This window comes from Cynara cardunculus (genome assembly GCF_001531365.2).
Source record: "Cynara cardunculus var. scolymus isolate 2C chromosome LG 7, CcrdV1, whole genome shotgun sequence".
NCBI classification, from domain to species: domain Eukaryota; kingdom Viridiplantae; phylum Streptophyta; class Magnoliopsida; order Asterales; family Asteraceae; genus Cynara; species Cynara cardunculus.
In genome coordinates this window covers 2,465,658-2,490,716 of record NC_037534.1, presented here as the reverse complement: position 1 = coordinate 2,490,716, position 25,059 = coordinate 2,465,658, and the positions used below count along the sequence as shown (strand labels likewise).

At 33.8% G+C, this 25,059-nt stretch overlaps 2 protein-coding genes and 1 non-coding gene across 5 annotated transcripts; 2 read left to right on the top strand and 1 right to left on the bottom strand.

Moving 5' to 3' along the window:
• Positions 1–6,232: 6,232 nt before the first annotated feature.
• LOC112515659 (protein LONGIFOLIA 1-like) lies at positions 6,233–13,023 on the top strand. The gene is made up of 6 exons (XM_025122564.1): positions 6,233–7,479; positions 8,993–9,045; positions 9,324–10,940; positions 11,521–11,671; positions 11,805–11,812; positions 11,931–13,023. The coding sequence occupies exons 1-6, from the start codon at positions 7,329–7,331 to the stop codon at positions 12,789–12,791; spliced, it is 2,841 nt and encodes a 946-aa protein (XP_024978332.1). The 5' UTR covers positions 6,233–7,328; the 3' UTR covers positions 12,792–13,023.
• On the bottom strand, positions 9,404–19,412 carry LOC112515502 (transcription initiation factor TFIID subunit 8-like). 3 transcript variants are annotated; one of them, XR_003069529.1, is made up of 3 exons: positions 19,207–19,412; positions 17,705–18,987; positions 9,404–9,488 (listed from the first exon to the last, which is right to left on the bottom strand). XR_003069529.1 is itself a non-coding variant. In XM_025122363.1 (2 exons), exon 2 carries the CDS (start codon positions 18,953–18,955, stop codon positions 17,831–17,833), a length of 1,125 nt encoding a protein of 374 aa, XP_024978131.1. In that variant the 5' UTR covers positions 18,956–18,987; positions 19,207–19,412; the 3' UTR covers positions 17,655–17,830. The 3 variants fall into 3 exon arrangements, 1 of the variants encoding a protein (XP_024978131.1); XR_003069530.1 differs by lacking the exon at positions 9,404–9,488 and adding an exon at positions 13,823–14,216; XM_025122363.1 differs by lacking the exon at positions 9,404–9,488 and having other exon boundaries at positions 17,655–18,987.
• Positions 19,413–21,171: 1,759 nt separating this feature from the next.
• TRNAT-CGU lies at positions 21,172–21,243 on the top strand. Its single transcript has one exon. It is a non-coding gene; the product is annotated as a tRNA-Thr (tRNA).
• The last annotated feature ends 3,816 nt before the right edge of the window (positions 21,244–25,059 follow it).

Sequence of the window (25,059 nt, the reverse complement as noted above, 5' to 3'; positions counted from 1 at the left end):
ATTAACCTAGATATCCAACCCGCGAGCCGATTAATTCCAGAATGATCACCTGCTTTTCAGATAGCCTGGAGTCACCACATTTGAACCTACGTGGCTACAAGGGGATTTTTAAACAGAATTGTGTTTATTAACCAAACAATGACATTTTTTGGACCTCCAAACACAGTGATTTTGATTTTGGACCAGGGGTTAAGTTAGGTCTAACCCGACTATTTTAGATCATAATTTTTTTTAGGCAAACATTAGGTTTTGTATGAAATTATTCGGTTTATTTTTTGAGTTGGGTTTTAATATATAAGCATGAATTCCAGTTAAATATTTTTTGAATTTTGAAAGCAATAATATGAAAGTTAGATCACATGACAAAGAGATAGAAACAAAATGAATCATTGCAAATTCTTTGCTTTGAGCCACTAGGTGACCTACATAACTTATTGTTTTCAACTAGCTCATATATAAAACACACACAATATATACATACATACATATATATATATATATACACACATACATACATACATATATACATATATATACACATATATATACACATATATATATACACATATATATATACACTCATATATATATATATATAGGAATAATCAAATACAAACCATCCATATTTGTATAAATCGTGCAAACCATCATCATCCGTCGATTTCATTGTAAATTTTTTTATGAAATTGTTTAATCTTATGAAATTGTTTAATCTTATGAAATTGTTTCATATAATAATTTTTTTTTGATGAAGTTGTTTCATATATGGTTATGAAATTGTTTCGTATAATACTTAAGAAATTTTAATTAAACTATTTCATGTATTTCTCTAAAACTAATATAATGAAGATGATAATATCAATGAAATATAAGGTTTCAGGATGTCTTCCCCCCATCTCTCTCTCTCAGAGAGAGAGAGAGAGAGAGAGGAGTAATCAAATGCAAACCATCTAATTTGTACAAACCGTGCAAACCTCATTCAACCAATCATAATTTTTCATTTTGTTCATTTTTTTGTAATTATGAGAGATTGATTAATCATTTTTATTGTGGAGGGTGTTAATCACGGATATTATCATCTACATTATTTTAATTTTAGATAGATACATGAAATATTTTCATTAAAATTTCATTAAGTATTATATGAAACAATTTCATGAAAAAATTTCATAAGATTAAACAATAAAATCGACGGATGAAGGTGGTTTGCATGGTTTATACAAATTAGATGGTTTGCATTTGATCATTCATCTCTCTCTCTCTCTCTCTCTATATATATAGATATATATTGGAGAATTGTGAAAAAATATATATCTAAATGATGTCAAATTAGAGATGATAAAAAATGATTTTTTTGTTGTAATTTGTATTACTTTATTATTTTTGTATTTAGCTATATATATATATATATATATATATATATATATATATATATATAGTTTGTTTTAAATACAATTTGTTGCATTTGTACAACCAATGCAACCCAATAAATTGAGAATTTTATTGAAATGATGAGAGTTCATTTATTATGATTTGAATATTTATGGAAGATGAATATGGTTCATTAATTATGATCAATACTTTATATTATGAAACAATCAAGACTTCTATGAAATCACATATTAATCAAATGAAATGGACTGTTGAGATTGAGTTGTATTGATTGCACAAATGTCAAAGGTTGTATAATAACCNNTATATATATATATATATGTATATATATATATATATATATATGTATATATATATATATATATATATATATATATAGGTCAAATCTAATTAGAATAATGAAAAGTTAGAAATCCGTGACAACATATTTTAATAATATTTTTGTATATGATTTTTTTCCATCAAATGTTAGGATTTAAGAGGTTGATTCACAAATATTTTGTTTCGTAATGGTCCTAGAGTTTGGTTCTCATGAGACCAATCTATCACAAAAATAACACCGAACCATCATAGTAAAACATTGTGAAAGTACAAAAAGTATCAAATATTCACAACAATATATATATATATATATATATATATATATATATATATACCTTCATAGTGTATATTATTATCTGTCCTTGAAGATGGGTTCTGTATAAAATCAATTAGGTTTTGCTGATAATCAGTTTCTTGCTTAAATGTAAAACAAACGATAGTTAAAGTGATTAGTAAACTAATTAATTAAAAGTGGAATTGTGGTTAAAATTTATATATTTATTTTAAAAATAATAATAATAATAATAAGAATTATGAGTTGGATGGAAACAAAGCATGTGCAATTTGGTGACTTTGATTTCATAATCCTCTCAACTTTAACCTAATTTTATTTTACTTGACATAGACCATTGACTTTGACTTTTTTATTTTAACCAAACAAACATGTTTTTTTATTTAATTTTAAATGAAATAAATCAAATTTAGGAGGTTAGGATTAAGGCCGTAAACAAACCGAACGTTCAGCAAATGGTTCGACGAGAAGTTTGTTTATGTTTGTTTATTTAATAAATAAACGAACATGAACACATTTTTTTGTTCGTTTAGTTAAACGAACGAACATGAATAAAAGTCTCGTTCGTTCATTTATGTTCGTTTATATATTAAAATTAATATATAATTTTTTATTTATTTAGTTTGAATTCAAATAATATTTATTTAAATTTTAACTTTTTAGAATTTATTTAGATTTAAATTTTATCATCATTTTGTCTTATTTAAAAATTTTACCTTTTCACTTTCCCTCAAAACCCTGGCCTCCCAGATAATTGGTGTGTAATAGTTAATTGAATGACAAATAATAATGTTCGTTTAACATTTAATGAACAAACATAAACGAACACGAACACACCTCATTTTTAAACGAACGAACACTAACAAAAAGATTTTCGTTTGTTTACCGTTCGTGTTCATTCGCTTGTTTGGTTAAGTTAAACGAACAAACATGAACAAGCCTCTGTTCGTGATCGTTCGGTTCGTTTACAACCCTAATTAGGATCCTTAATCAATAATAAAAAAACTAAAAAATGAGCTTTTATAGAGTTTAGAATGCTGCACAAAATCCGAAAATTGGTTGAGTGGATGTATGAGATCTCGCTTGGGCTCTTGCAGGTTTGGCCCTAACACCAACATGCGTCATCGAACATAGGCTAGATGATGCTTCCAAAAACGAAGGCAAAAGAATGTGAGGTGTTAGACGTCGGTTTTGATATCATGTCAGAATATGTGAAACCTATTACCTATGATTGTTTCTTTAGAAAAACCTATACATATGTATACGTGAAATATCGTGTGAGAAATGAAGTTATTGTGAGAAGCGTAAGAAAAGATCTGAATCATTGATCACTTTTAAACTCATGTCCGTCTATGAATTGCACTTTAAAATTAATCCGGTGCATCTAGTGTTAAAAACTTCATAAAGAATGTTCAAATTGTGAAACAAATATATGTTAATTAATATACTGAACCCAAGTTGTAGCCGAAAAAAGTCATACGAAATAATACATGATCCACCAGTTCTCAATATTATAACAATTTTATGGGTTCTCCCTATCTATCTCGTAGATGGTCTGTGATATTAAACTTCAACGATGTTATCGTTATAGATCTCGTCATCCTGGATTACTCACCAGCGTTTTTATTTTTAAATTTTTTTTTGTTGTATTAAATATAATTATACAAACTATATTATCAAAAAAATGCTCTAATTTCCTTTAATAAACCAATTTATGATGTTTCAATCACTTATTAAAACTAATTTCACACATACATACACACACACACACATACATACATATATATATATATATACATATATATATATATATATACATACATATATATATATATATATACATATATATATATATATANTATATATACATATATATATATATATATACATACATATATATATATATATATACATATATATATATATATATACATATATATTACCATAACATATGATCCAAAGACAATAAATTGAAGTTAAAAAATGAAGGGAAATTAAGGAACAAGAAGTGGGGATGTTTCTTAGTTGAAGAGTCTTTTTCACATCATCTCATCACATAACTTCAATTCTTGTTTTTGCAATTTTCAAATGCATGTGATTGCTTCAATTTCAAAATATGTAATAAGAAATGGAAATGACCCAAATATTATTTCTACACTAAAAATTGATTGATTTTCAATAAGCTGTCATCTTAAAAGTTAAATCGATCTTAAAAATATTAAAATAATATGTGGATGTTTGGAGTCGTCTGAACTACCCCTCCACTGATATTATAGACCTTGAAGTTAATAGTCAATGACTGTTAGGGGGATCAAACCCATGACCATTGGGAGCGTGAATTTGATGTGTGTAGGATTTGAATTTGTAAAATGGTTCAAATAACAGAGAGGGAATTATACAAAAAAAACTAAGACTCTCCAAATGTTTAATTCACTTTTACCTACCCTTTAACAAGAGAATAAGAAACGATCAAATATTAGAATACTTGCAATTTCCGCATATTAAATCCTATGATTGCGGCTTATGACAGTATCCGAAGAGGCTCAAAAGTCTAAAAAAGAGATCAGACGACGGGTGCTACTCTAGTTTTGAAACCAGAATCTTGGACAACTGTTATAGGCATGTAAACTCGCTCTATCTCTTATCGTTCCACCTCTACGGGATATTCTTTCTGCCGAAAAATCTTGTAATATTTTAGATTTCATACGAAAAAGTTCAGTAAAATAAGATACTGATATAATGGGTCGAAAAGTGTTTCTTTTTCCTAAAGAATTGGGACCCAAAACTTAGATCCACAAAACTTTTATGCTCTTTCACTTCTTTTCATGTGATGAAAAAGGGATAAGAGGGAATCTTGACTTGCAAATAACATTCATTTAACAACAACTTGGGAATCCTTGTTTAATGGTCACACAATCCTCAAACCCCTTTTTAGAACCCTAGAAGAATGTGCAGAAAGTTACCTCCAATTAAATATAATGCACACACTTGACACCCTGTAAAAAAATCTTTATTCCTATTCCATACCCTGCACAACATATCAGAAAACAAAGTAACACCAAGAAAGATCCATTCCATGTGTATGTGCATTAAAACACTTGGTGATTTGGTGGTGAGTTGTGGGTTGTGGGGGGTCATCATGTGGCTAAAGTAGTATAGTGATGGGCTTTATATCTTTCTCGTGAGGGGTAAAATAGTCATTTATGCTATTTAGACTGTTTATGTAACATAACAAACAAATAAACTGGTTAACTCATAAAGAGGTTAATGGAAAACAATCATGTGGCTAAAGTGGTATGATGGTGGGGCTCTATCTTTTTGTACTGTCAATTTAAAACCGAGGGTAAAATAGTCATTTTTGCCGTTTAAACCGTTTAGTTAGCACAACAAACAAACAGACAATTTAATTCATACAAAGGTAATGGAAAACAATCATATGGCAAAATGATATGTTGACGGGTCATGGGACGCTATCTTTCTTGCACAACATATATAAAACCGGGGGATAAAATAGTCATTTCTACCATTTATTTAACACAACAAACAAAGAAATTCATACAGATTTCAATCGAAAACAATCATGGGGCTAAAAGTGACACGCAATGGGGCTTTATCGTTCTCCTACAGTCAATTTAATCAATATTTAACTTAAGACCATGAAAGAAAAATGGTCATTTCTACTATTTAGACTGTTTATTTAACACAATAAACAAAAAAAAGATTTCTTAAAAGGTTAGTTTGATTGATACCAATAGATGGGGCTAATGGTTGGTGGTTGCTTAGTGAAACAAAGACAAAGTAGTCCCTCATATGACCCCTTAAAGCATGTGAGGATGCACCCTAAGACCAACCATCATAGTCAACTTCCCCACCCTACCTCCGCAAAAACAGGTTTGCTTGGATAGATGGATATATACGAAGTACAAAAGTACATACATATAAAGCATGTATGCATCATCACTTGTACTTTGATGGTCATGTATGTACACAATCATTATGCTGCCTATGTACATGGAGCCCACATGATAGAATGTATTGTAAACCTTTAAAGGGTGAATCATCTTTCTCTGATCCTACAAAATCAGTGGATTTGTTAACATTAACCAAGTAGAAACAAACTAGCATCAAAATATAGTATACAAAATGAGCCCAGTATATCCCATCAAGAGGTGGATCCGGAAATATATAAAAACTTGTCATTTAGCCTAAAGAGAAGAACGATTGTTTCTGTGAAGACCTTCGGCTTGCAAAAAAGAAAGTTTACCCAGACAGTTCGAACAATTTAGAAAAAGGGGATAATACAAAAATAGCCAAACTTAGAGTTGACTTTATCACAAAATGACTGTTTTTTTTCAAAATTAACCACCTGCAAAAGCACCGAACAAAATCCATTTTCTAATTTTTTCGATTTTGTAGGCCCAATTCGCAAAAAGGGGTTCAAATCACCTTTTTCCGAAATGGGCCCACTAACAGAATAAAATATGCCAAAAAGCGAGTTTTTGCACATGTTTTTTGCAAAACAGATCATTATTTTGTGCTAATTTGGAAAGAATGGTCATTTTATAATTGGATCAACTCCAATTTCAGCTACTTTTATGATTATCCCTAAAAAAATGCAATCTTTTCACAGAAATGAAGAAAAAAAATGGCAGGCTAGATGTTAGCAAGGAATGGAGAGAATGGTGTGCAAAGAGGGTTCAGAAACTGCAAATTTTACCAGCTGACAAACTCCACATGAAAGGGGCCAGACTCTAGACCCCATCCACATTACTTTGTCCACATGGATGTCCAGATCTGACCACATCCACACCCAAACTATTCACAAATATATACATATAAAATCCCACAAATTTCCCTCTTAAATCTTGAAAATTGCCACCTATTTCACTTCCCACATAAAATAATCCAACAATGCCTCCATATATTGCTTCAAATTCCCATTCTAACTAAGCTTCTACCAGTCTTTCCTTTAGGAACCAAAAAGAAGCAAAATTTAAGTCTTCCTTTCTTTCTTCTATCTTACCCTTTGGTTTTTGTGACAATATGATTTAAACCCATGATTTTTTTGTCACAAAAGAATAAGAACTTCCAGTTCTTATTTCTGGGCTTTCTATAAAGAAAAGAGAGAGAGAGAGAGAGAGAGAGAGAGAAAACTACTTGATTCTGCACATTCTATTTGCAGCTTTACAGTTAATAACTGACAATTCTTGGTACATTTGAACAAGAAAAGCATCTTGTTTACTGTTCTTGTTTTGGTTTTTTTATTTAAAAGAAGTTTTTCATAATCAAATATAAGAAAAAAACAGTGGTGGTCGTGGTGGAAATGGCTACTAAGGTTGTACACACAATAAGAGAAGAAAAACAAGAGATACAGAAGCGGTTAGGATGCATGAATGGAATTTTTCAGTTGTTTGATCGGCGTTACCTTCTTGGTCTACACCGCAATGGCCAGAATCAGAAGAAGCTAAGTTCAGGTACCAACTTGAATATATGCACTAAACCAACAAGTTGCTTTTGTGTTTATGTGTGTAGAGAAAAGTTCAAATGAGAACCTAGAAACTAACTATTTCATGCATTATTCATCATGAATATCATGTACATTCATTATGAATAACTTTCACCTATCATGGCATTCATCATGAATAGTTGATTCCCACGTCCTCAAAATGTTTACCGTTTACGGTTCTCATTTGAAGCTGCCCCTACGTGCGTGTAAAAGTATATGCGTTCATCTGCAAACCGTTAACAAACATCATCTAAAGCCTTCAATTATGAAGCTATGGATACACAAAATACTCTAGGGGCCTAAGAAGCCAAATATCGTGAGAAGGATAAAGTATGGAAGGTTCATATCTGAATCATTGAAAAAATCTGAATTTTTTTATTTGAAGATACATACGTTACATATTATTCATATGGGTTCACATATGAATATTCAAATGAATTTTTTCAATAATTCACATATGAACCTTCCATTCTTACCTTCTCACAATATTTTGCCTTCTTATTTGAACCTCCCATGGCTACTCTAATAGCATTATATGTTTACCAGAGTATCCGTAGATTTCATTTCATGGAAACAGTTAGCTACGATGCATTTTGTAGATGAACATATGGTCGATAGAGAAAAAGATCATAAAATTCAACAAAAAGTTACCAAATATACATATCTTAATGCTCAAATGCTACAATTATATGAAGTAGGATTTTACGTCAATTATCAATTCAACTTTGGAACCAACCTGGCTTACAGGACTTTGAAAAGTTTCCCTTCATGTCAGCAGCCTATCGATCATTTCTAACGATTTCCAGTTGATTGTATGTGAATCACTACTAGCATCGTTGTAAGAAATCGATCAGCATTCGTTGTAAGAGATCGATCATGGTACTATCAATTATTAAAATTATTTATACCATATCTCATGTTCTAACCACCTTTTACTCACCAGTATCTAATATTAAGTAAAATAACACTAGCAAAAAGAAGATTTAAAGTAAAGCCTGTTTGTTAGTAGCTTAATGAGCTTAATGGGACTCACATCTTATTCGGTCAGCTATACATGACTGTTTGGTAGTAGCTTAATGATATAGAAGGTGGCTTATTCAGTAAGCTTTGCCAAGTTTTTTCCAAACCTCCTCATCCCAATAAAGGAGCATGCTTAAAAAACTCTCTCAAACAAAAACCTTCTCAATCTCTACAGACGATTAATCCACACAGACAACTTTATCCATACAAAACTTTTAATGGAAAACCAACCAAACAGCCCCTAACTTTTTACCACAGAGCAGGCCTTGAGGCTAAGAGGTTATGGGAATTGAAGCACAAGGGTCAAATAAATAACTTCTACTGCTAATTGTGCAAAAATTAGCATAATCTATAGTAGAGGGACCAAATATAGAAATTGTATACATGTAACTATATATTTACCCTAACAGCATTAAGCTTTATGAATTCAATATCTAAAAGAATTATCAATGGCTGTGTAGGTCAAGGTGAAAATGGTGAAAAGGAGTTCAAGAATTCATCAGAGAAAGCTAAGGTAAGAACAAAACTATTGCCTTCGTCCCAAAATAATTGTCAACGATGAAAAAGGCACATAGTTTTAGAAATAGGTAATTTATTACACTTTCTAATAAAGTAAATGACGATTTTACCCTTGATAATAGAGAAAGTAATGAATTTCACCGTCTCATAATCAAGGGTAGAATCAGAAAATAGACATTTTTTAAAGCGGGCGCTTATTTTGGGACGGATGAGCTTACCATATCTGAAACTCAACAGAAATTTAAATGTTTACCTGAACTCTGAATAATACAGGAGAAAAAACCGAAGAAGGTGACGATAGAAAAGAACCGAGCCTCCATTGAATCATCAAGAAACTCCTTTTCCTCTTCTTGCTCATCTACCACCTTCTCGTCTTTAGATTGTAGTAAAATGGTCCAAACCGAATCGCAATTTCCATCTGAACCCACATCCCCAAATCTGCACAAAAAGCAACAAGATTGGTCACTCGATATCAGGAATGTGGTCAAAGATTCGATGACTAGAGAGATCTGTGTGGCATTAGCTAGAAATGTGGCAAAAGATGAACGAGCTGACTTTATTAAGCACGTTGATTCTCCAAGGCCTTTCATACACCAAAAATCCGTTCAATATAATACAAACCATAGAAATCTTGCAAAAGTTGACGAAACTTCATCAGGAGTGAAAAAAGTCAAGGAGACATCACGGTTTTCTTGTGATGAAAGGGAATCTCGGTATTCTTTGAAGTCAACTTCAAAAGTCAAAGAACTTCCAAGGTTATCATTAGATAGTAAGCAAAATTCTAACAAGAATTCCATGGATAGCCCGAAGATCTCCTCTAGCCAAACCCTGAACCAATCCCAAAAGCCAGGAAGCAATAAGAGACCATCATCAGGTGTTGTGGCTCGGTTGATGGGTCTCGAGAATTTAACCGACTCCATTCATGAAGTTGAGACCTTGAAGATTAAACCCTCTTTGGATGACGAATCAGTTTCAAGTTCAAGATGGTCAAGCAAAGTTGAGATAGTTAAGGAGAATTATGTTTCAGCTTCGGTTTCTCCAAGGGTGCGTTTGGAACCAACGACACCTGAAAGGCGATTTAGTAACGTTACTATGAGAGGAGCATCAGAACCAGTTTCGCGGAAGCAAGAAGTCGGTGATCGAGGATCCAGAAAACCACCAGTCAATAATAAGGAAGCTCCAGTGATGGCGACAAATGCGACCCTTTCTGTTTATGGTGAGATGGAGAAGAGGTTGAACGGAATTGAGTTTAAAACATCCGCCAAGAATCTCAGAGCACTTAAGCAGATACTCGAAGCAATGCAGACGAACAACGAGCAAGCTCGGGAGATCCAGAAAAGGGACCAACCGGTCTCACTAACAATCAAGGGGACTAGCTCTCCGAGGGCCATGAAACCAGATTCTATGATGATCACGGGGCTTGATAACATTAACCGTTTTGATAGTAGGAAAGATTTGTTTACTAGAAAACAGGGAAAAGATCCAACTTCAAGGAATCAAAAAGCAACAGGTAGGGCACCAAGTTCGTTGTCACCTTCAAATTCACCAGAATACTCGACTGCGGAGAGGCCCGTTTTGAGGTCAAAAGTGCCGAGGCCAAAGAATGGCATTCAGAAGCAATGTTTTCACAGGCCATCATCTGATTCGAGCAGAATCAAGAAGCAATCAAATGTGCAGCCCATTATATCAGACTTGAAGACCAGAAACCAAAAACCCAAACCCGTTAACCCAATGCAAACCAAAGAGCAATCATGTAGGCATAGTATTGAAACAAGAAGCCCAAGCCAAGATGGCGATACGGTTTCCTTCATATCAGGAAGCAATACTAGTTTGGCCTCTAAAAATAAGCTGCAAGTCATGAGAAATGATCAGCCAAAAGAAAATCACAGGGTGAGTGAGGTTAGTTTAGTTTGTTTAACAAGATATACACCTCCCTCTCTATGTATATATAAGGTCAGGTTCAAGGGAAAACTGCAAAAAAATGAAGAAACTGATAAACACCCTAGTAACCATTCATCCAGACTGTATGCACATGTGCATACAAGTAACTTGTAAGCAATTTGTCCAGTATGCACATGCATTACGTGCACACATGCATAGAAACCAAAAAACAGCTTCAATTACTTATATGCACATGTGCATATCATACAGATGAATGGTTACCAGGGTGTTTCTTAGTTTTTGGGGTTTTCCCTTGAACCTCCCTCGTATATATAGGGGCAGGTTCATTTAGGAAACTTAAATGTTTTAGGAACCCATGAACCACCCTTCTGTGAGTATTCATGAATGAATAATCACAAAAAGGGCGGTTCCTTGGTTCCTAAAATATTTATGGCTCCTAAATGAACCCCTCTCTCTCTCTCTCTCTCTCTCTCTCTCTCTCTATATATATATATATATATATATATATATATATACACACTTGTTAAAAATGTAACTTCCTTGACATGTCTATTTTTTCCCTTTCCAGAGTAATTTTGCCGAAAGATTGATGGAAGATAAAGCAACGACTGAACTTGCCAAACTTACCATGGAGCAACCCAGTCCTGTCTCAGTTCTTGATGCATTTTACACAGAAACCACACCATCTCCAGTAAAGAAGAAACCCAATCCTTTTGATGGTAAATAACTAAATATCGTCTATTGAGCCACCAGCCTACCATTTCCGGTCACAAATTAAGTGTCCACATTTCTATTTTAGTTGTGTCCACTTTAAAAAATAAGGGCCTATTTTCCAATTCTATCCTTCATTAGATATGGAGGTTCATTCTCCTACTATTAAGGGTAAAATTTTCAATTGGTTAATTAAAAAGTGTAATAATTACGAATTCCTAAATCGGAAAGATATTAATAGAAAGATATGAAACAGAACACTTGTAGAATACTTGCATGATATTTCTCAGTCACGTTAACAAACTGACAACTTTTTGCCCATTTCTCGTTTCAGATTTTGAGAATTTACACTTTGATGAAACGGAGAGAGATCAATCGGGAATCTATAACTTGGTGAACGATACAGGCGCGGATCACTACTCTGAGTTCAATCATGTAAAACTAGAAAGCAGAAATCACCTCATTCATCAAATTGAGTTATTGACCTCCACGGATGATGAAACGACCGTCAATGAAACTGTGGAATCTCCATGCGGAATCACAAATGGAGACCACAGATACATCAGTGAGATACTATTAGCCTCGGGTTTTCTAAAAGATCTGGATTCCGCCACCAGAATAGTTCAGCTTCATCCAACGGCCAGTTTGATAAAACCCAACTTGTTTCATCTTTTGGAGAAAACCAAAGGATACACTGAGCTCTCAGATGATGGATGCCACAGAAGGAACCCAAGATCGAAATCAAATGAGAAAATCAGAAGATTAATGATATTTGATTCAGTGAATGACATTCTTTTCCACAAATTAGCCATGTTGGGCTCTTCTGGGCTGTGGACTCGAAAAAGAAGAGGGAGACTTCTGAATGGAGAAAAGCTACAGAAAGAATTATGCTCAGAAATCGATCATCTCCAAACTAGCTCAAAAAGATGTCAATATGATGAGGACGATGAAGTAAAAGATATTGTCAGTGAAGAAGTGAATAAAAACTCGGAAGATTGGGACAAGTGCTGTTATGAGGTTCCAGGTCTAGTTTTAGACATAGAACGTCTAATTTTCAAAGACTTGATTGATGAGGTTGTGAATGCTGAGTTAGGGGTTGTTTACCAACACAAATTGGGTAAGCGCTAACCAAGTAAGAGTCCCTCCCTTAGCATACCAGGTCAGCATCTCGGTCAACATCATGGACCGGCAAGAGGGGCTTGGTAGACAGCAGTATCTCTGACTGGGTAAGCGCCTCTTACCCAGTAAGAGACAGTAAGCAGGTAGTAAACAGCCATTTAGTCAATTGTTCCCCGTGTAGAATTTGATTCGTGTTCTTCCCACCTCCCATGGTCCTCTTTTCACATTTCTTATGTTGTTGAGCTCAGAAGTACAAATAGTGAAAGCATGTATCCACTGCTAATAAAGCTGTAACCTCAAATGCATATTTATATATATATATATATATATATATATATATATATATAAACTATAAATACAGATTTAACCACATTGGTGTACACACTAAAACTCCGCTTCTATATATTTTTCATCATATAGGCATGCTCTGAACCAACTGCAGTAATTTAAAAAACAACTATGAAGATAAGACATTTAGCTTGTGCAGGATGAGTTTAAGGTTTCAAAGTATTACCACCATTTCATTTAACCATACAATTTCACACGCCAAGAAGTAGGGCATGTTTGTTAGCAGCTTAATGAGCTTAATGGGACTCACAGCTTACTCAGTCAGCTACATATGACTGTTTGGTAGTGGCTTAATGATATAGAAAGTGGCTTATTCAGTAAGCTTCTAGGAGAGCTTTATGCAGAAAGCCAAGAGTTTTCCAAGGCAGCCCCTCCCAATTAAAAAACACGCTCCTTCCATCTATAGGACTTAATCCACATAGACAACTTTATCCGGACAATTTTATACATAAAGGACTTGATAGAAAACCAACCAAACATCCCCTTACTGTCCAATGCTTCAATCGAACAAAAGAAAGCACATGAAATAACATGATGGCCTCCTTGGGTGTGACTAAAGATGAACCATACAACTATACGGGCCTGCATTAAGGTTGAGTGAACTTGACAATGAAAATACACTTCTGTTACAAGAACAGTTTCATAATAAATATAATGTGCAAGTGTGCCAACAGGCGATGTACACCAGCCTAGCGCAACCCTTCAATGAGCTTCAGAAAAGAGAACTTAGCTATGAACTTATAAGCAATATAATATCAAAAAATGAATCCGCTAATTCTACAAAACCTTAATTTGAGACGCTCTCTATAGTCTATAATGACATTTTGCCAAATGGGAATCGACTCATATGATGTTACTAACTATGGTCATGCATAAAAGATGCAAGAATCGAAATAAAGAACCCATAAAAAGAAGAGCGAAGAGCTTCTATTTGTTTCCATCTTAGTATTTGATTGATGTATGTACATGTTATCCTAAAGTACATACCACACAGCTGCATTCCATGTGTGAAAATAGTCATACAGAAGATCGACCTTAACATGTATCTGGGTTCTATTTCCTTGCGTAATTAGCCCGGATAACGTCCTGTAGATGTTAATTGAGTAAAATACCCAAAGAAACAAAATAAGAAAGAAAGAAAGAAAGAAAAGGAAGTATGCTAGGTTAGCATTAATTCCGAGACTTATCATAAGTGACCAAGAGGTGGAGCCAGAAAACTGTATCTATACTGCATCTGTATCTCTAGAAAAAATCAATAAACTTTTCCTAGTTAAATGTATATAAAATGTAAAATAAAATCTCACACATTCAATAAACCTTCATCCGAGTACCTATTCTATTTAAGACTTCTAAATCCTTCTCAAGCATGGTTCGTTTGATAAGTGAACTTACGCAAATAGGTCTCCAAGTAACCAAGTATATGGAGAGCCGGTGTTCATTTCCCTATGATCTATTGCACAAAGCACATCAATTAAAACACCGACGGCCACGGAAATTCATAAATTCACAGTTCATAAATTGTGTAATACTCCATCCGTCCCAATGTAAATGTCCATAATGAAAAGGGCACACGGTTTTAGAAATGTGTAATTATTTCACTTCTTAATTGACAAAAGAACAATTTACCATTAATTATATAGAGAGAATTTTTTTTCTCAATCTCATAATTAAGGGTAGAATGGGAAAGTAGACATTTACCTTTGAAAGCGGACACTTATTCTGGGTCAAACTAAAATAGTAATGCAGATACTTATTTTGGGAAGGAGGCAATTTTTTTGTTATATAAAATGTATGTGATAGATATCTATCTTTATATATCTTTGTTTATCTTCTAAAATCTTCATGTTTATCTCCTTATTTTAAGCTTAAATGGTTCATCATACATTCTATTCGAAGAGAGAGATCCAAAATGATAAATAACCAAACCAAACCTATTCGGTATATCCAGTGTTCAAAAAGGCGCGCCATGGTGCAAGACGCGTCTCCGCCGTTACGAAATGGCCCATAGCGTTTTTGTAAGGCGTGACTCATGCCATAGTGTCTTGAGGTGCACCATGGCGCTCTGCGGCACATGTTTTTTGTAACACGTGATTTTTTTCCAAAAAAAAGATTTTTTATTTTTTATCTTTTGTGTTTTTACACTTTTAACATTAGATTTTACATTTTTATAGATCTAACTAATAACATCACTCACAGTTTCACAAATTCATAAACGTTATAGACTCACGGTTAAAATAAAGTTGCAAAATTACCTTTCTAAGTTCTATTTTTAATATTTAACCAAAAAACCTGTTTTTATTATAATAATAATCTATATGATTTTTCTTCTTCTAATATGAATGTATATTTTTTAAATATCATTATCTGATTATATAATATATAGAAAACATATATTTATATCTATATATATAATTCTATATGTGACATACAAATTCGCCGCCACGTTACGCCTCACGCCTTTTTGAACATTGGGTATATCCCGCTCGGAGTAGGATTTAGGGGTATGATGTAAGCGCAAACATTTCCTCAACCCCAAGGAGAGGTCTTGCTTTCGAAAAAGTTAAGTCCAAAAAGTATTTTTGAAAGTTGCAAACAGTCCTGCTGTTGAATAGCAGCTAACCTTGGCTTTTGCCAGCTGCAAACTGCTACCCTCTAATTGCCTCTCACCAACCATTCACTTTTCAGGAGCTAGGCACGAACCAACTAACTGGCAATGGAACTATATTGCTTTGATGCACTACAAAGCCTAGTAGCTAGTCTATCTGTTACAAGTATAAAGGATGTTAATTGCGAGTTAAGTCAACCTTCTTTGATTGCACTGAAAAACATAAGCTTTCCTCTTCAAAATTATCCTGAGTAGTGTCGATTAAACAGATCCGTTCTCCTTCTCCCATTAGAGAGTTCAGTCATGTGATCTCTATTCCAATTATTATGTTACGATGTTCCAGGACCTTGTCCCATGATCCCATCAAATCTACTTAAGGTTCTAAGTATCATAATTGATTTTTCAATCACCACTCTCATGCTACTTGGTTTGTTTGTTAACATCAAGGAGTAAAATCTTTCCTATTTTTGTGATCTTTATGTGTACATTGAAACTATCACCCTCTTGGGTTCCATAGTATGACATAGCAATAAAATAGGACACCCTCCATATATTTTTTTTGAGTTAATCCGACTAGATTGAATGGAACATGATGAACTACAAATCAACAGTAAAAAAAACACAAGTGGCAGTAGACATAGTCACATGGGAATACGAATGGAGCACATAAATCAAAGCAAATTGTTACCTCAACTGGCTTCTAATAACTGTTTGCAGAAATACATGAATATGGTTCCCCAGGGAGATGTTATAATGATGCAATGGAAAATTAAGCGGCAACATACAACTTATATTTAGGTCAGTGATATATGTTGGGCAGAGTTCTAAGCCAAGTAAATGGACTTGGGATTCAATTACCCTTAAAGAGAGATCAAACAAATTGTGTAAGCTTCCACTTTAGACTTTAAATACAGTCACTTGAAAAGATGGTAAATGTTGGCAGACAAAAAAGTTTGTTCGACTCTCTGTTTCTAGTTGTATGATAAAGGAAGTTCCTATCTTTTAGAGGATTGATTCTTCAGAAGTTTAAAAGATAAAGCAGCCTTATGGAGCAAATATTGCACATAATGAATCCTACTCCTATGTTTGTACTATAAAGTAGATCTTCCCATTGACGAAAAGATGATTCTGTTATCTACAACAATATCCAGACATCTAGATTATTTGAACAAGGTCAAAGGGAGAAGGTTGCATGATGAAGGTTGCTATATGAAGATTATACAATTTCAGCTACAAAGGCGAACAAGTTTTTTACTTTACAAAGTTGAAGGAAAATTAGTTAAAATCAAATCCTACCGAACTTCTGATCCTTCAGCTATTCATTGAAGAGTTCTTGTTTTCTTTTCTTGAACCATGTGACAATAGTTAACACATCTTTCTGTCAATGCATTGGGGCTCATTGATGTGAAAACATAATCTGACCTTGGTTATAAATACTAAGGGTCTGTTTATTAGCAGCTTAATGAGCTTAATAGAACTCACAGCTTAATCGGTCAGTTATACATGACTGTTTGGTAGTGACTTAATGATATAGAAAGTGGCTTATTCAATGAGCTCCTAGGGGGGAGCTTTATGCAGAAAGCCAGAAAAAAATCCAAACCTGCCCCTCCCAATTAAAAAACATGCTCCTTCCATCTATGTAAAACCTCACCAAAACAAAGACCTCCCAATCTATACAGACAGATTAATCCACAGAGACAGCTTTATCCAGACAGGACTTAATGGCAAACCAACCAAACGGCCCCTAACATCCATGTCAAGCAACAGATAACTTATATAAGCATAGTATCATTTCATTCATAAACGATGTGATGCACCATACATCCAATTTTCTTGCTAATTGGGTAATTATCAACTGTCATATCACATAGAAGATAAACCAACTAGAACAAACAGGTGCAAAGTAAAAGAATTTCAATTGAAAAGAATTATCATTGACTAAAGGTCATTATGGAAACTACAAACATACCTCAGAGAACCTGTTAATGTGGGAACATCCCCCTCTACTAGATATATTCCCCCGACTTTGACTACTCCGGAGCTAGCACATGCTGCTAGGATTCCAAACTAGTATACAAACCCTAATCTAGTGTTCCTAATTTACAACTGAATCATTTCCAGTATGCTCTTCAATATCCATCGGCTCCCTTGGAAGTTTCTCTGTTCTCTTTTCTTTAGCATCCCCAACATCATCATTCACAAACCAAGACGCAACTTCTTCTTTTCCTTTGTAGTTGTGTCTATTTGCAATATCCAACGACTTTTTGCCAATGTGAAACTTCATTTGCAATGCAGGTCTGTTATTCAAAAGAACCTTTCGACTGCCTTCCTCAGCATCACACCCACAGCTCTTAACTGCTTGATTTGCTGGACCAAATGTATTCAATGCAGAAACATGATTTGCCCATAACCCATGATTTTGCACCATGTCTTCTTCCTTGAGTTTAGCAGGAAGAGAAACCAGAGAAATCTCCTTCTCTCCAGGCTGTAGAGGCGTATTAAGAAAAGGATTACTCCCTCGCTCCCTTCCGACATTATCTCCCTGGTCAATAACCAACGGCAATTCAGACTCGCTACATGCCCAAAGCTGCTCCAATCTTGATGATGGTGGCTCAAGGACCTTGTGTTCTTGCTCAATTCTATCGGGTCTCATTTGGGTTTCTTCCATATCGGCTGAAGGCATGCTACTATACGTATACGTCTTGGGATCAGGAAACCTCGGTAGCCAAGGGGGGATAGCATCCGTTGGTGGTGTTTCTCCAGCTTGCAAGAAACTTGGTGTTGAGTTTCGCTCTTTAATTACTGGAAAAGAAGGAACCGAGTAAGCGAACCCTATTTCTTCAGACAAACTAACATACTGCGAAATCTCTTTGATTAACCCTGACCCTGATAAACAATGATCTCTGTCAGATGCTCCTACAAACCCCTGCGGCAGACTCAAATCTTCCAACCCTTGAACTATATCAAACACATTACATTCTGTCCTGCCAGCTAAATTAGCATAGAACTTCGATGTTTTCCCTATCTCCAGGATATATTTGCAAGCAACATCAGATAATCTATCAAGTGCAGACTGTTGAAAACCTTGAAATCCTACACCCTCACATACTTGGGCCACTGCAATTCTAGCAATCGCCTGTGCAAATTCATCATGCTTCCTCCTTTTCTTCAAACAAGATTCAATTTCTTTTACACTCTCTCCACCTCCTCCATCGCTCATATTAGCAACTTCATATCACTTCATTCCAACAACTTCAACATACAAAACAAGAAAAAACAAAAAAATCAGATCTTATGAAACTAAAAAACAAAACCCTAATTCCTAAAATTCCCTCGTAGTATCGATTCATTCATTCATTCATTCCCAGTAAGATCTTCAAGTAATTCCAATGATGAATAGATTACACCCTAAAATCACAAAAATGCAAATCTAATGAAATAACCATCTGAAAATTCACAAAACAGACTTACCAGTTGTGTTCGCATAGGGCTTCAGTGATTCGATAAGTTCAAGAACGAGAATCGAAACACTCCAGAAACCAATTTACACACACTAGCTGTTTGAATTTGAAGGGCGAGGGAATTGATTTGGGGTAAATCAAACATCAAAAGGGTTTTGAATAAACCTTCGAGTAAAACCCCGGATCCGACGAAAATTTGACCCGAGTTCTAGATAGAGAAGGATCTGATGAGAGAGAAAGAGAGGGTTGTCTTTGGTTTTATAGGAAAGCTAATAGGGGGAGCGGGGTGCGGTTCATGTAGAAATAGTAAATTACATAAACAGTCCCTCTACTAACTCAAGTATGCAAAATTATCACAAAACTTTTTTCTTGCTCTTTTTTACCTTGACTCGAAAAAATTCTTATTAAATTGGTCCCTCGTAAGATTAACAAAACTCCTTTAAAAAGTCTTAAGCCTTAGAAGCCACGATGAGGTCGTGTCATTTTTCAATATGTGACTTCAAACGGAATATATATATATATATATATATATGTGTGTGTGTGTGTGTGTGTGTGTGTGTGTGAGAGAGAGAGAGAAAAGACCAAGGCTTTAAGGTTCATGGTTTTACAGGAAAAAGACCAAGGCTTTAAGCTTTAAACAGACAATCAAACACATGTGTAATAAGACTTCGATTAAATCTTTACAATCGTTGTTAAGATTTCACAATTGATTGAGTCAAGGGTCATCAACGGATTTGGTGACATCCAACAGGGTCTCATGAGAAATAAGGGTTTCGTTTATTAAGCTCTATTGCTTTTTGATTAAGCAAATGAAATAAACTATCGTGTTTGCAAATTCATGTATGCAATGCATACGCACATATAAATGCACTTAGAAACACAGTCATACTAGCATGTACACCAGACATAATGTATATCAGAGATGCCAAAAAACTATGTTTGACATGAGCCATAAGCTTTTTTGATTAGTCTCGATTCTCAAACCTACCAGCCTATAACTCGTCCTTTGAGCTTCATTTTGGAACTTAACCAGTCCCACTCTCAAAATCCTAGGCCACGAGCATTATCCTCTTAATTATTCATATCGGTGATAACCCAACGCCCATCATGGGTTTTGTTGCTGCAAAATGACCATATAAATATGCTGATTGAATCAGTTGGAGTTACACCCTGCAAGTCGTTCTTGATTGATCGTTCTTGATAACGACATGAGGAAAATGAATAAAACATCATCAAATGATTGCCACGAGGTTACTGACTGCCGTTAGGGACAAAAACGAACATCATAACAAAACGGAAACTATAATGCATAACGCGTAATTTTGAATATCGAGTGACAAAAGCAGAGTTTCCTTATACTTCAAGGACGACTCGTGTGATTGACTCAAAAATAAATCAAACTTCATTTCATGTTTTTTAAGTTCGATGTTTAAGTTTTCTAATTTAATTTATTCGATAATAAATCAATCAGTAAAAATAATACACTGATACTTATCTATCAATAATTTTGGAGTTTAAGAAATAAATTGTTTTTTGGGTAAATTACATGAAAAAGTAACGTACTTTAACTTGATTCATATTTTCGGTGACGTACTTCGAAAACTTCCATTTTGATACGTAAGATGTAAAGTTTTAAACGTTTAAGTACCTAGATAACCAGTTGAAGACTAACTTTAGATTAAAAAAAAAGACTAATTTTAGATTAAAAAAATCTACGTCACTAACCACATCAGCAAATAATAATGAGTTGGATACCACATCACTCGACACATTAACATGGTAACCATTTTCCCGGGTGCTTAAATGTTTAAAACTTTACATTTTAGGTATCAAAATGAAAGTTCTGAAAGTACGTTACCTAAAATAAGAATCAAGTTAAAGTACGTTGCGTTTTCATGCAATTTGTCCAAATATTTTTGTCTCAGCTTTTAATTAAAAAAATAATATTTAATCATAATAATCTTAAAACGCAATTGCTTCCGTAGCATAGTGGTAGTGCGTTCGCTTCGTAAGCGAAAGGTCGCGAGTTCGATTCTCGCCGGGAGCTTTTTATTTTTGTAACAATTAGTTGGGCCAACCCAAAAGTTCGGCCCAATAAAATTAGCCCAGCCCAACTCATGATTTAGGAAATGGGAAAAATGACCATTATACCATTTAGGGTGCGTTTGGTACACTGGACATAACAGGATAAAGATCACTGACCCATGTTTGACATGAATTTTATGTGGAACAAAGCATGTTCCACCCCTATCCCATGGAACATACTTATATTTTACCAATATAACCTCAAAATAAAACTTAATTCTTTTCTAAAACATCAAATATGTCTCTTTTTTATATTTTATTCATTCTTTAAATTTTATTTATTGTATTTTATGTTTTTTAAACTTTCATTTTACTGTTCTCAAAATATTATTTTTATACGGTTTCAATATTTTTATTAATTTATGTAATTTATTATATATAATAATAAAAAAAAATAATGTAAAAAAGAGATAAAAATAAAATTAGAAAACTATATAAACTTTTTATTTGGTGTTATTTTAATTGTTTTGACGAAAACTTCAAATGATATATTTTGTTATAAAAAATAATTATTCTATTATAATTTAATAAATTACATAAATTAATTAAAATAAACAACTCATCAGAGGTAAATTGGTCAATTTATGTGTTTTGTTCTGTTCAGTTTGATCTTATCAAATGTTGAACAATTGTTCTATCATGTCCTGTCCTATATTGTCTGGACACCAAACACACCCTTATGTATCGGTCGATATCAGTGGATTTGGTATGATACAAAGCTTTTTCAATATTATTTGCTGATTAATTATACTTGGTACGTTAAATTTTATATTGTATACTAATCGATTATATCTGATATCAAATTTTTTCAGGTAAAACAAGTAATTGTAATAAATAAACTTGTTAACATTCAAATGTTCAAACAAGATAGATATAGTTACAATGTTTAATATTTAATATATAAAAAAATACAAAAAACTAGTAAATAATTAAAGAAGTTGGTATCATGGTATGTTGGTATGCGACTTCCAATACTGTGTATCAACCAAGTTTGTATACTTGCTACGGTACTACCAACCAACTGTAGTTAGTAAGTTGGTAACAATTTAACTGGTATGGTTAGTATATACATTCGCTGGTTTAATTTGTTAGAAAACTATCTTCTAAAATACGTTATGACCTGAAAATGGTTCAAAAAACCTAGTCCTATATGAACATTGAGTTAGACCGTATATTAACCTGTTAATTAAGTGTCCTTGAACATATCCCGAAGTACACCTTTTTTCGTTATCTAAATCGTAATTCTAATGATTGAAATTCCAGAGGCTCGAAAAAACAAATACGTATACTTATGAGTCGGTTCTTGATTTTCAACGACGATGACTGAATTCGAAAGGGTGAAATACGACTCATTAAGATATAATATGAGAGAACAGGGTCTGTACATCTAACACTTTCATTCGAATAGATTGTCGTCTTTTCTCTTGTACTCTTGTTTCTCGTGTTCAATAGTTCGAGATTGACGTTGGTTCGGATCATGAACACTCCTAAAAAAAGTGAGATTGACGTTGATACGTGTGAGTATCACAGTTGTAGAAACGTTTATTTAGCAAGAAGATGGAGATTATTGATAGTTAGACACCTAAAAGTTCATGGTTAGGCAACTGCTTCAGTCAATCATGAACCGTCTTTGTAATTTGTATGTTATTATTTTTTTTCTTGATTAACCGAGATATCCAACCCGTTATGCGAGACGACTAATCCCAAAGTGACCATCTGCTTTGTACGTAGTCCGAAGTCACATCATTTGAACCTTTGTGACCACAAGGGGATTTTTATTCCTCCTTGAATTTAAACATGAGACCTCCAGACACACTTTTGACTTTTGGTGCCCAATCTCAAACCAATCAGACACCATCCTTGTGGTTTAAATTCATATGTTATTGTCATAAAGATAACTAATCCATTTAAAAATAAATTTTCGTAATTATTACATCTTTTTAACTAATTAAATGACAACTTAATAATATAAACATATTTTCTGTCAAACTCATCAATAAGTTTAAATATATTTTTTTGATTAACCTGGATATCCAACCCGCTATGCTCGACTAATCTCAGGGCGACCACCTGCTTTGCAGATAGCCGGAAGTCATCGCATTTGAACCTCCATGGCCACAAGAGGATTTTTATTCCTCCTTGGATTTGAACCTGGGCTCTTACTTTTAATTTTTGGAGCCAAACTCAAACCAATCAGGCACCATCCTTGTGGTTAATAATTTTAAATATTAGTGTTCATAATTAAGTGTTAAACTAGAAATTAAGTAAATTATATATCTATTCTTGAAATTGAATATCTGTTTTGAGAAAGACTGCAATAAAAACTGAACGTTTATTTTAAGATGAAATCAGTAATAACTTTTATAATAATAAATAATAATACAATTACGTATTTAATTTAAATCTAAAACAATGTCACGGATCGCAAATGTTGTATAGAAATATAGAAAATTTCGTATTATGAATCTTTTTAGTTTCAAACGAAAAACTTAATTATTTAAAATAAATAAAAAATATATTTTAGGGTTAAAGGTGCACCTCATCTCAGTACATTTTGATGCATCATCTCATCCTAATTTGTATCCAAGGTGGACATCGCTTACGCTTCTCATCTTAACTATTTCTCACACCATTCTTTGTTTATATATATGGTTGGGTACCGGTGAGAATGAAAGTTATGGTGAGAAGAGTAAGAATGGATCTTCACCATTGGATCAATTCAACACTATGTTGCACCTTGATGCACAGATCAATTCCCGTGATAAGCACAATTCATGGGTGGGGGTGACATTAAAAGTAATCAATGGTCCAAATCTTTTCTTACACTTCTTACCTTAACTCTTATTCTCACACGATCATTCATCTCTTTCTACATATGTACACACACCCGACATACTCCATAAGTCCTTGCGTTATCGGGATAATAAGGTAATCATCATTGATGACAATGAGTTTCTGATCGAGAAGGGGGGAGGGGGTTTGAAACATATTAGACGATTCTTACATCGACAATGAACAAAGACGATGCTCGATATCCATGATGAATAACTTCTCTAACTAACGTGACACGTCTTTAAACCACACTCCCATGTTAATTACTTGTCGTAGGCAAAATTCTTACTCCCATTAAAACTTTAAATAGATAAATCCTTACTCCGATTTCCTTACACAAACACTCGAAAGAGAATTTCTTGACGATTAACGAAATAAATGAGTAGAGGCTTAAGAGGTTTGATCCCGATTTTGAATCATTGATATCATTTTAGTATTATTAGGGGTTGTTTACCTAAACACTTACCCGTAAACGTTTAACGTTAAAATTCAATGTTATCGTTTACTTACTTGGTAAGATTCTTACTTGGTAAGATTCTAGTCTACCAAAACGACATCATATGTAACAACTTACCCAGTAAACGCTAACCGTGGTAAGAGTTGTCTCTATCACTTACCGCATAAGACTTTTGGTCCTTGCCTTCACTCTTATCGGGTAAGATTTTTGGTCTTTGCTATATTCATCCAGTGAGGTAATGTGACTTGGTAAATGCTTACCGCGAGTAAGCATTTGGTAAACGGCCCTTTGCTTTAGTTATATGAATTTAGATTGTCATACGATATTATTCAAAACACATACACATATAGGGTTAGGTTCCGGTGAGAATGACGGTTAAGGTGAGAAGCGTAAAATTGAAATTCCACTCTTGGATGCACATTAGAATAAGAAATGTCAAATCAACCCCATATCAAGTTCATTGATATATTTGAGATTAAAGGTGATCAA

Coding starts and splice junctions, on each gene's coding strand:
- LOC112515659 (XM_025122564.1), top strand. CDS start 7,329: ATGGCTACTAAGGTTGTACACACAATAAGAGAAGAAAAACAAGAGATA. Junction 7,480..8,992: donor TCAGAAGAAGCTAAGTTCAG/GTACCAACTTGA, acceptor ATGGCTGTGTAG/GTCAAGGTGAAAATGGTGAA. Junction 9,046..9,323: donor ATTCATCAGAGAAAGCTAAG/GTAAGAACAAAA, acceptor TGAATAATACAG/GAGAAAAAACCGAAGAAGGT.
- LOC112515502 (XM_025122363.1), bottom strand. CDS start 18,955: ATGAGCGATGGAGGAGGTGGAGAGAGTGTAAAAGAAATTGAATCTTGT.